Source organism: Phaseolus vulgaris, chromosome 9, assembly GCF_000499845.2.
Source record: "Phaseolus vulgaris cultivar G19833 chromosome 9, P. vulgaris v2.0, whole genome shotgun sequence".
Taxonomy (NCBI): domain Eukaryota; kingdom Viridiplantae; phylum Streptophyta; class Magnoliopsida; order Fabales; family Fabaceae; genus Phaseolus; species Phaseolus vulgaris.
This window is the reverse complement of record NC_023751.2, coordinates 15,167,845-15,179,921: the sequence shown is the minus strand read 5'-3', so window position 1 is coordinate 15,179,921 and position 12,077 is coordinate 15,167,845. Positions and strand designations below refer to the sequence as shown.

At 29.7% G+C, this 12,077-nt stretch overlaps 2 protein-coding genes across 3 annotated transcripts; one reads left to right on the top strand and one right to left on the bottom strand.

Annotated features, from left to right (window-relative positions):
• Positions 1-2,904: 2,904 nt before the first annotated feature.
• Positions 2,905-7,190, bottom strand: LOC137820051 (uncharacterized). 2 transcript variants are annotated; one of them, XR_011082531.1, is made up of 4 exons: positions 7,039-7,190; positions 5,962-6,390; positions 4,315-5,778; positions 2,905-4,166 (listed from the first exon to the last, which is right to left on the bottom strand). XR_011082531.1 is itself a non-coding variant. In XM_068623830.1 (3 exons), exons 2-3 carry the CDS (start codon positions 6,358-6,360, stop codon positions 4,990-4,992), a joined length of 1,188 nt encoding a protein of 395 aa, XP_068479931.1. In that variant the 5' UTR covers positions 6,361-6,390; positions 7,039-7,190; the 3' UTR covers positions 2,905-4,989. The 2 variants fall into 2 exon arrangements, 1 of the variants encoding a protein (XP_068479931.1); XM_068623830.1 differs by having other exon boundaries at positions 2,905-5,778.
• Positions 7,191-11,141: 3,951 nt separating this feature from the next.
• Positions 11,142-12,077, top strand: LOC137822249 (U-box domain-containing protein 14-like). The gene has a single exon (XM_068627144.1). The coding sequence runs from the start codon at positions 11,142-11,144 to the stop codon at positions 12,075-12,077; it is 936 nt and encodes a 311-aa protein (XP_068483245.1).

Below are 12,077 nucleotides of genomic sequence, written 5' to 3'. Positions count from 1 at the left end.
CAGTATTCTTTTACTCCAACAACTACCACTCTTTCTGAGATGTAATTTTTATAGTGCTGAAAGTGCATGATGTAATAAATAACGTTGCGTTATTCATTTGGCCGAAGATAATAAAATGTGACGTTTATAACTACTTAACTACCTAGCATTACATAAATCATCAAAGTCGACACATGTCCCGTTATCAACATGGTGTTATCCATATCTTATTTTTATCAAATACTAACATAGAGAATAAAATAAAAAGAGAAAGAAAAAGGTAAAAAAAATCATAACAAGATATTCAAGTCTTCTTTTATTGACAGTAATTTGTTTTCTTTTTACATAATACTTTTTTTTTTGCTGAGTGATTGTAATGTGCTTTTTTACTCCATTTTATTCTTTGGTTCTAACGTTTATAGTCCAACCTACTTTAGTTAGCTTTAACTTGCGTGAATTAAAAAAAAGAGTTAAATGATTATATAAAGAAAAATCGTAAGAAAAAGATACTATAAAAATTATGGCTATGCTTACTCAGATTTTAAAAACCTCAACTTCATGTCTTTATCTTTTATCTTCAATAATCAAAATTGTACTCGTAATTCCTACCAAAACTTTAATGTTTCGTGAGAATATGTCCACAAATGTAAAAAAATGTATTAGACTATGTACCATTGTGATTACAAGGATACAAACACATCTCGAGCAATTATAAAATTTACAGTAGACATTTTTGTCACTAACCTTTCATGTTATTTTGAACTAAAATTATTTAGAAATAAAATGTTGGAAAAGATATTCTAATGTCAACTTCACGAGCAAACATATACACTCGATTGCAACATCACACTTTCGACTGGAAAATATAAAAAATATGTTGTGTTTCGTTCTATTGATGACATACAAATGAAGACCGACGAGTAGATGGAAATGATGTCTGATTTTACTAAATATAAATCCTAAACCCTAAATTAACTCATCCTTCCTGCATTCACTGAGTTATATATATATATATATATATATATATATATATATATATATATTATATCATTATATTTAAATTTAAATTTAAATTATACACTATTTTAAAATATATTAATTATTTAAGTTATTAATAATATTAATTATTGGTTACATTATTCATTAGTTTGGACTTGAGTTTGGATATCGATTATGGATTCTCACTAGTTGGACTGGATCAACTGTTGGCCTTTGATCAACTCTCGAATATGTACTAGCAAGAGGCTCCGATGATATAATCAGAACTGATTTTAGTTAATTATTAGATTCTACTTACTTCTTGAATTAATTACCTATTTATAGTACTTTTTATTAGACTTTAGATCCAATTGAATTGTACATTGTATTTATTAAACATATTAAACGTACTTATACCTATTTAATAGATTTTGCTATAATATTTTACTATTTAATCATTTATTCATTTTTATTTAGTTTTCAATTTTATTATCGATTTTTCAACTTTTCAACTATTCGACCTATAGTGCAATTATTAATAAAATTATATATATAATATAAAATATTAATATATTAAATATTACATAAATTTATGTAATAAAATCATTTAATTATACTATTAATAAATATTAATAAAAACATATAGATATAAATAATAATAAAATAAAATTATAATATCAACAATATATATATATATATAATTATATAAAATAATAAATATGTATAATCATTTTTATTATTTTTATAAATACTAATATACTTAATAATTATATTAGTTAAATAAATAAAAAATATATTTTATTTTATTTTTTGTTAAAAAATACTAATAATTATAAATACTATATATTATAAAAATTTAATTAAATCAAAATTATAAAAAAAAATATCATAATTTATTATTTTAATTTTTTAATAACAAAAATAAATTTATAAACTTAAATTTTACATCTTTAAAATAATTTATAAATTTTATCAATAACAAACTTTAATAAATCATCTTCATAAATTTATTTCAATATGCATCCTCTACCTCACAAGTTCACTCTCTTCTCTCCCCCGACAAATCTCACACCCATCTAAGACCATTGTTTAATTGCAACATCAAACTTTCCAAAGGAATACTCTACCTCACAAGTTCACTCTCTTCTCTCCCGACAAATCTCACACCCATCTAAGACCATTGTTTAATTGCAACATCAAACTTTCCAAAGGAATACTGATAGTTAACACTTAGTAGCCCTGATTACTTTTTTACACAAGATAATTTATTGATTATTGTCAAGGTTACAAGTATTTTTTTTATTTCAACTCAGGATTATAAATTTATAAAGGAACGTTTAAGCGTTGCTTATGCGATATACCTAGTATAATTAAAACATTAAAATATTTTATTACAACACCATTAAAAGACTTGGCAGATAACATTTTTAAAACGAGTAAAAATGTTCTTAATATGTATTATGTTAAGAATTTTTTTACTAATGATATATGCCTTTCATTTAGTTGCAGAAATTAATTTAGTGATATCTGTTTAAGAGACTAATTAATGGAGACCTTGAAAACAAAACAGTAAGCTTCACTATCTACTAATGTTTTTTTACATCACTAGTTCTTTGATTAACATGCGTAATTTTGGCCTCCATGTACTAATTTATGAAAAAGCATTTAATCTTTTTCAGAAATCTTTAAAGCCTAAGTGAACAGCTACATTAAAAAACATTACGCAAAGCAACCCCAATTATGTTTACATTGAGCGACACAATTGCATTATCGTCCGCAACTGGTCGGTTGCTCAATTCCCCTAAATAAGAATATGAAAAACATAAAAGAGGGATTGGGAGTGTCAATCTTTTACTGAATGAATTTAGCCTACAATAGATACGAGTAATAACTCTAAACATTAAAAGCACTGTAATTGGATCCAACAGCACATTAACAGAACTGTAATAACTAAAAATTACTGGAACTATACTTCAATCGAATACACAGCACAGGCTGCAATCATACAAAATTTGAACATATTGTGACTTAACTGCGCATAATACATCGATTAAATTGATTATTCGCGATATAACATATTCAAAAAAATTCAAAATACGGAAAACAAGCCAGATTTTACACAAACACACAATGAGGCAAACCAAAAATGCATCAGAGTTGCATCATCTTCTCAGGTACTTGCTTTCCACATTTGATTTGGAAGAACTAAAACATTGATCAGCTCAGCAAATGGGATTCAAATTGACCACAACGAAAAAAAGTGCATTAGATTAAATTACCGAGAACTATGTTTATGAATAGCCGATATAAATTTTATCTCAATATATAACATTTCAAAATAAACAGTCAAGAATCAGAATGATGAGGTTGCAAAGATTAACAAAATGTCATCAACGGATCTCGTTAGCGATCAGTATGTAAACCCAACACACAATATAATTATTTGGAGACAAAAACAAAACGATAGGGATAAAAAAACATAAATTTGACCTCAATGAGAATAATGATAGAAAATGGTGCTCCATGTCAATGAGAATCAACGGATGTCCTAACACTTTTCTTGATGGTCAATTGACAGTGTGCTTGACAATATCGAGGGGCTGAGAGATGTCAGACATTTTGAACTTAACAACATATACGCTCAGAAACCACTATAGAAAGGAGGAAATGAGTTTATTGATTTTTGAGTATGACGGGAATATGCGAATCCTATGTTTTTTACAAATTCTTAGATACAGTAAAGTTCCATTAAAAAATTACTTAATGGAGTATTTTTCCCAAGACCTGCTAAAAAACCATCGTTAACATGTTTCCTATATACGCCAATTTCAACAATGTCAAGATAAAAAAAAATGTTGATGAACTCGTGGAAATTATAAGATCCAAGCCTAAGAAAGTTTAGAAAAATAAGAGCATTAAGTGACCAGTTCAAAAAAAGGTACAATAAGACAGCATGAAATGGGCTGTCAGACAGTGGTGAACTGACATTAGAGAATGGAGAGAATAATTTTGCAGACAGGTCAATTATGACCAAACGACCCTAAAATAATTAGGTCAATTATGAAAAAACGATATGAGATTTTTACCCGTCTGATGTAGTGGCTGCAAAGCATTATTGCTGCTGCAATTTGCTGCCATGTCAACACACCGGACATCTGCTTATGCATCATGGAGAGGCCACGGGACAGAAATCCAGGGCAATTAGCTACCTGATATATAACACATTCTGAACATCCTAGCATCACTTTTTTTCCACTGACAGGATAAAGTATTCAAGTAACAGTGAAGATAATTCACAAGGTATGCAAATAAATGAATTAAATTGTTATTATCTGAATAATTGCACTATAAGAAGACCTTCCATACGAGGATCGTGTTCTTGAATCACATGAGTAACCCTAAAGTGAGATCGTGTTCTTGAATCACATGAATGATAAAGCAGTGGTCAGAAATTTCTAATCTCAGTAAGAAAATTATTGGTAGATGTGACCAATTAATTTGCAGAGAGAAAAGAAGCAAACCTAGTATCATATTTAGCCATTGGAAGCAAGGCATGCAAGCCTCCTACACTGGCCCTGGAAAATTGTAGTTGATTCATCAATAATATTCAAATGGCAGAAAAGTTGATGCCATAAAATAAATCGCTAATATATTTCATTCAAATTAAGTATTTTAGATCAAATTCAGAAGTATAATCAAGGTGTCCAGGCAAATCAATTACTTGGCAATTAAATGACATACAAGTAGCTAAGGAGACAATCAGTTGAATATCTCATATCAGCAAATCATAACAGGTGTAGAAGCCAAGAACTTGTGACATTGAAAAGGAAAATTATAGCATCAAATATAAGGAGAGAGAGAGAGTGAGACTAGCAAATAAATAAAGAGCATCGTAACTTGATATATTCATAATGAGTGTATAGCAACATTATTTTCCCAATATAGAAATATTAAGAAAAAATAATTCAAAAATATGTACTCTTCTTCAGAACCTACTAAGGCTGTACAAATAAGGAATTAAAATGTAAACATTTAAAAATTCTGACCACATGAACCTAAGTTCTTTATCTCCATCAAATGTTCATCATTTGAAATATTGAGTGAAATTCGAAGGTTAGTCAATAATTCTTCCTGTTCCCAACTTAAAGAACCAGAGGCATACATAACTTCTAGGGTACTGTGGTATGCATGCAACTCTAAACTATGAATTCTTTCTGCTGCAACCTCACTGGGAGAAGTGGAGCATCCTTCATCCACATCTCCAACATCTAGAGATTCTGCATCACTGCAAAGGGTATCCTCATCCTGGCAAGGACCTGGTAAGGTATCACTGGAAATTTTATTTGAGTTACTACTTATGACACTACAACTGCCAACAGAACTCAGATCACTACAAGAATAATCAGGTTCTTCAATTCGTTCAAGAAAGTGTGTTGAAACATTACAAGGATTCTCCTTTCCTGTTTCATAATATTTTTTGGTACCATTAGTAAAGGAAGTATGCATGCATTTTTCACCCATATTATTTTGTGGGTAAACAACAGCATATACCTTATGCAGCGAGGGGGCTGTGGTTACAGCTTTGAATCTTTCACACTCACCCATATTCGACACAGCCCTTAATTTTCTGGGATAAGACTCAACAAGAGAGGAGACAAAAGGTGATGTTCTTTTCAATGTTGAAGATGAAATCAGGCAAGGTTCCTGGTGATCACTGGCATCTAATCCTGGAGAAACAATATTTCTGCACTTATTTTCAGGCTCATCTTTGGAACTGTTAGAAATCAAGCTAGACTTCCCAACTGGTGACTTGACAGATCCCTGAAAGAAGTATGAACAAATATCAGGACATTGAATTAAATTTACGAGTACTCAAGGAATCTCTATAAATAGATCAGATATTCAACCATAAAGAAAGTAATCAAGCTTTGGAATATTAGCTAAAATTAAAAATTAAATCATAAGCAAAGCTGTATTATTTATGTTGAACAAATGGAAATTTACCTTAGACTTGACCACCCATTGACCATTTTGAAAAGTCTGGCGTGCCCTCATGTTTACCTTGAGCACCGTTAACTCTTTGCAAGATACCCACAGTCTTACCAGGTAGAAATCTCCATCAATGAATTTCAAAACAGTAGCTGCTCTCCAAGAACCGAAATTGTAAACCTCCACGTGATCATTAGCTACCCAACTCCCAATACCTTTAACAGGAGGGGGAGATGGTCTGATGGCCTTTCTTGAAACTCTCTCTATGCTAGCTTCACTTGTTGTACTAGAACGGTCATACTGAACACTGTAGGTGTGCCCATTACCAGAAATTATTCGTGCACATCGCCATTCCACACTAAGTCCATCGGTATTGCCAGGGATCTCCACTTTAATTCCCTTTCTCAATCTCATGGTGATGACTACTCCAACTCAGACACGAATCTGTGGCATTAATACTCGTACGTTAATATCACAGAAGAAAAATCACAAAATTGTTTATATCAGATACCCTAGAAGGATTATAGATTATCTTCCTATACAACTCCAAGAAAATATTCAACAAATTTTACCAAAGATGGAAATAGAATCAAATTTAAGGTTTTAAACAGCCCACGACGGTAGCAAAGTTAGGGTATACCGAATCTATATCGCAATTCAGACCACGATTGTGGATGCATAGATTGCATTTGTCAGCAATTTCTCACGATAAAACCATGACAAAAACAAAAATTCAAAAACCTTGACCGGTGTTGCGAATCACTAACTAATCAGGCAAGTGTGTCAATCGAATGAATTCATAAAAATCAAACTTACTGCTATGCTCAACAAAATAAATCTCCGAAAAAATTTGCAACGAAAAAAAAAACTACATTGAATATTGTCAACGCGATTAATTGAAAAGTAACTAAAATCTTAGAATAGCTACAATTCATAGAAGCGGACTACATAAAATAGACCAAATAAACTGGAAAGGGAGGTAACAGGATCAAAATTTAAAAGCAGGTATCGCAATCGAAGCAGAAACGTTTAAATTGTAAAAAGTGGCATGAATCGAAACAGCTCTAATAAATGAAGATGGTGAAAAATTACCTTTATCGACGATTCACGATGCGAGATCGCTTACAACCTCTGAACTAATCGCTGCGCCTGTAAGTACCTTTGATTTTTCGAAGGGGAAGAGTATTGAAAAATCGAACAAATTAGGGTTTCTAAGAATTTATCGTCAAAAATGGCATAATTGTGCAATTTATGGGCGCACTGGAGATAAAAATAGCCATATGGGCCGCAATGGTTTGGGCCCATATAATTTGTACTTTTTAAGAAAATAAATATCAAATTCATTTGCTATATAAGTTATGTTTACTATATAAGAAATAAGTTTTGCTTACTATATAAGAAAATAACTAGTTTGTTAATTTAATATTGATTATTAACAATTTTTCTATATATATTTTTTACTGAAAGTAAGAGCTATACCCAATATAAACAAGTAATTCTAAAATATACGCAAAACTAAAGTGACCCGTGCTATACTAATTAATATTAGAAGATAGTATCTGATAAATGTTAATTAGTTAAGATATTTAACATATTTAAGTCACTTTTGTTTTACATATTTTGTAATGTTATCAGTGATGCCCGTGACATCTCAACTCTATTTAGTAAATAATGTAATTAAAAATCATTGTTGTTGTAACTTTTAAGATAATAATTATTCAAGAGAGCATATATCTTATTTATCTATTATCTATTATCTATTATCTATTATCTATTATATCTTACCTATCTTATTTATCTATTATCTATTATATCTTACATATCTTATTTATCTATTATCTATTATATATTACATATCTTATTTATCTATTATCTATTATATATTATATATTTTATTTATCTATTATGTATTACAAGAAACGGTTTTGCAAAGTGAATGGATGCAACGTGATAACCCAATTCTTTTACTGTCAATATGTCACTAAATTATTTTATTTTTAATTCATGAAATATATAATTATGTTAATTAATTTAATTATTTATTTACTTATAAAACATTTAATTATGATTTAAAATTTTAAAAAATCAAAATTTATACCTATATATAAAGAGATTCCCCTCTTTAACTCATTTTTTTTATATTTTCAATTTTACCCTTATATTAATATTTATTTTATTGTTTTATTTTGGACATTTTAGTTATTTTTTTTAAAGCATTTAATAAATAACTAATTACTTTTATATTTAATTGAAAACTGTTTTTCTTTTTTATTTTTAAAACTAATATTCTATCATTTTTGTAAAAAAAGATACCAATTTTAAATTTTGGATGTGAAGTAGTTTATTTACCATTTTGTATTGGTTTTTTACCCATATCTTCACCTCTCTAAAAATCATAATTGTTATTCCTTCTTATCATTTGGTTTCTTGTTCTTTATTTGCAAAAAAACACGAATCACTATGACTCAAAATGTGATTGATATGGATGGAGATGTCAACGAGGAACAAAACAACTTATTCTTCTTCACTACATCCTTCTTCATGGATCACATATTATTCTCATCACCAATGTGGCATGGAAGCTTCTCCAAATTTGACAATAGAATTTTGAGTTTATGATTTCTAACGTGATCTTTCTCGCACGAGGCATGGAAGAGGTTCGTTGCATTACGAAAGATTGAATCTTTGTAACTTGGATTTGTAATGGTAATCTGTTGTTTATCTCGCCTTTCGCAACCAAACCTTTAAGGTCATTGATTGGGGGCGGTGCTCACACTCTCTTCTGGCTTGCAGGTTCGCTTACTATTCCTCTTTATCAAATTGATCATTCTTTCATTTCTTTCTTTATTTGTTTCCATTAAATTAAGAATTATTAATAAATATAAAACATTGAATCATTTTTTCTTTATTGTTGTAGTAAAATTATGACTTTAAAATTTTAACCATAAAAAAAAAATTGCGGACAGCAGGCACTTGACATGAACGTATGTGTTTCTACTAGTAATAATAATGTTGATATAAATATATTAATCTTATTTTAAATTAAAAAATATTATAAGATTCATTTTAGATAAATGCATGTAAATAAAACCATGATTTAAATTTCATAAAACATGAATATATGTGATGAAATTATCTACAAATATAAATACCTATATACTGTGTTATTTTTTTATTTCTTTGTTTTATGTGTGAAATGATATATTATTAATATTCTTTTATTTATTTATTTATTCACTTTCAATAGAAGGGTAAATACATGAGAGAAACAATCATACAAACTAATTATATAACAACTATCATAAATATAATGTTTATGTTTGTAAAGTTGATATATTATCATATGTTTAACCTCAAGTTCGTTGAGATAATATCATTAGGGTCAATAATTGTATTTGATGCAATCTTCGTTTTAGAGCTTAGAGTCCCATCACGATTTTGCTCTTAAAATGCGTCTTAGAGGATTAAAGGAGGAAGATGTATTTAAATTGTCCTTATCCTTGACTCCTAAGTGATGTTGGACTATTGAGTGTACATAACATTAATGTTCCAACCTCAAGTTCGTTGAGGTGACATCACTAGGGTCAATTGTCGCATCCGGTATATTGTTCACTCTGAAGCTCATAACTTCGTTATGATTATATCATCAAAAGGTACCTTAGAGGATCATGGAAAAAAATGTATTTAAATTGTCTTTATTGACCTCTGAACGATGTGAGGCTATTTAGTGTACCAAAACATTAATTATATATATATATATATATTATTCTATACTTAAAACATTAATATATTTTAGTTAAGTTTATTCTAATAATAATCATATTAAAAATGTATTTATTTAGTCAATTCTATAAATAAATAAATAAAAGAACATAGAATTAAACATCTTTCATCTTCTATTGAGTGCAAGTGTAGATGTTTGAAATGATTGAAAATCTAAATAAGTTATTTTTGTACTAATTTGGAATATTTAAATTTATACTTATATCTAACACTTGCTATGAATAGCTTTGAAACTTAAAATTGTTTAAAGATGTCTTCATTATTATTTGAATTTTATTTATTTCGTTCATGTAAATCCTTCTTGTAGTTAGACGTGTTTTATGCAATTTGAATTCTTCTATAGCCTCTGTATTTAATTAAATCATGACTTCAAATAAGTTTACATCTTTAATTTTAACCTGGTTTATTTTTTGATAAAAAAATTGATTAATTATGTAATTCATATCTCTCTCTTTATATTAGAGACAACAATCCAATTTGTTAGAATTATCCTAATATTTATATTTTTCACTTTTCAATTATCTTAAATGTAAAACTGCTTGTATAGATGGATTTAGGCAAATAACTGATTCCATTCTAAATTCCTATTACATATAACATGAAAGTGGCTCTGGTGCACCTGTATCAAAAACTTTTGTTCCTATTCACAAATCTTATGAAAATCTTTTGAAAATTATTTTTAAACATACTTCTAACATACAAAAAATAATCATTCAATAGTAACTAATTTAAAACAACAAATAACTAATTACTACATTAACTAATTTTAAGAATAATAAATAAATAATTAATATATTAAACAAAATAAATATTACCTTATAAACTAAAATATTATTAGTATTTAAAATAATTTTTATTATTAATAAAAATTATAAATAATTTATAAATTAATTTTTAACATTAGCTACTAACTATTTTATATTCTAAATTAATCACTAATTTATAATAAAAGATTAATTCATTTATTTGGTGAATTTAAAATTCTTCAAAATGTATAGGTGGACAGATACACTTATTAAAAATTTAAATTGATGGTCTTTCACAATTTATAGGTGGACAGATACACTTATTAAATGATTTATTTTGGATTTAAATGTTTTATTTTGAATATTGCTGTGAAAATATATTTTTCTGTCTAGCCGAATAGTGTTTTTTTTTCTTCTCAATATTAGTGTGTTGGCAGGAGCACGAGACCAATGAGAAATGACAAAGATATATAGATTAAATGTGTTACAGCCCCAAGAGTAGGACAAAAATCTAAGCCATTTCCAATGCTAATGAAACATTGAAACTATCTCTATATATACATAATTTACATAACCAAAGATGTAGGGTTTAAGTTTAAGCTTCTTAAATACTTCAATTTAAAGCCTAAAAAACTTGGGTGGTTGAAAGGTGGTACTGAACACGAGATGTCGTCAGTAATATCATCATCCTCGTCTCGTGTTTTTGATGCCATCAATGAATGTCTGTTCCTGGTTCAATCAGACTCAACTGAAGTTCAAGAGAAAGCTCTTCAAATGCTGGCTTCCATCACCAAGGTCAGTTCCCAGAACAGAACCTCACTAGCTCAAACAGAAGGAGCCATTCCAACAATAGCCACACTAACAAACTCTTCCTCCCCCATCATCCAAACACTTTCTCTATTAACCCTCTTCAACCTATCCCTCAACCCAGATCTGAAGCAATCTCTTGCTGACATGGAAACCATTTACTACCTCAACTCCCTCATCACCAACTCATCATTTTCCCTTGACTCCTCCAAATTGGCCTCCTCGTTGATTTGCAGCTTGGCCATGCATGACAAAAACAAGGCCAAGTTTGGGGTGGCAGGCACAGTTCAGTTGCTAGTGAAAGCAGTTGAAGGGTCTCGTGGTTCTGATGCGCACCACCTTCTGAGTTCTCTGGCTGAGCTTGTTCATTTTCATGGAAACTGCACTTTGGCAGTGCGAGCCGGGGTAGTGGCAGTGCTACTTAAGGTGGTGAAGGGTACTGATAATGAAGACCTGGCAGGAACTTCTCTGGCTGTTCTTAGTCTCCTTGCGAGGTTTGATGAAGGGTTGAATGGTTTGAAGAAAACGGATGAGATAGTTAGGGTAATGTTGAATGTGTTGAAGGGTAGGTCTTTGTTGAGCAAGGAGGGTGCTGCTGATATCCTTATCCGTCTTTTTGATGACAGTGAAGACTGTGTCACTGAGGCTTTGATGCTGCCGGAATTTTCAACCGTCTTGGCTGATCTTTGTGTGAGGGGTTCGGTGAGAGTTCGTGACAAGGCGGATTTGTTGATGAAGAAGATGGCACAGGTGAGCTTGGACTCTGATATGGACGTATGCTCCCTCCATGCTTAA

Bases quoted from the DNA above. Each gene is read 5' to 3' on its own strand.
- LOC137822249 (XM_068627144.1), top strand. From the start codon at position 11,142: ATGTCGTCAGTAATATCATCATCCTCGTCTCGTGTTTTTGATGCCATC.
- LOC137820051 (XM_068623830.1), bottom strand. From the start codon at position 6,360: ATGAGATTGAGAAAGGGAATTAAAGTGGAGATCCCTGGCAATACCGAT. The intron at 5,779-5,961 runs GTAAATTTCCAT...TACTTCTTTCAG, and splicing joins AATGGGTGGTCAAGTCTAAG to GGATCTGTCAAGTCACCAGT.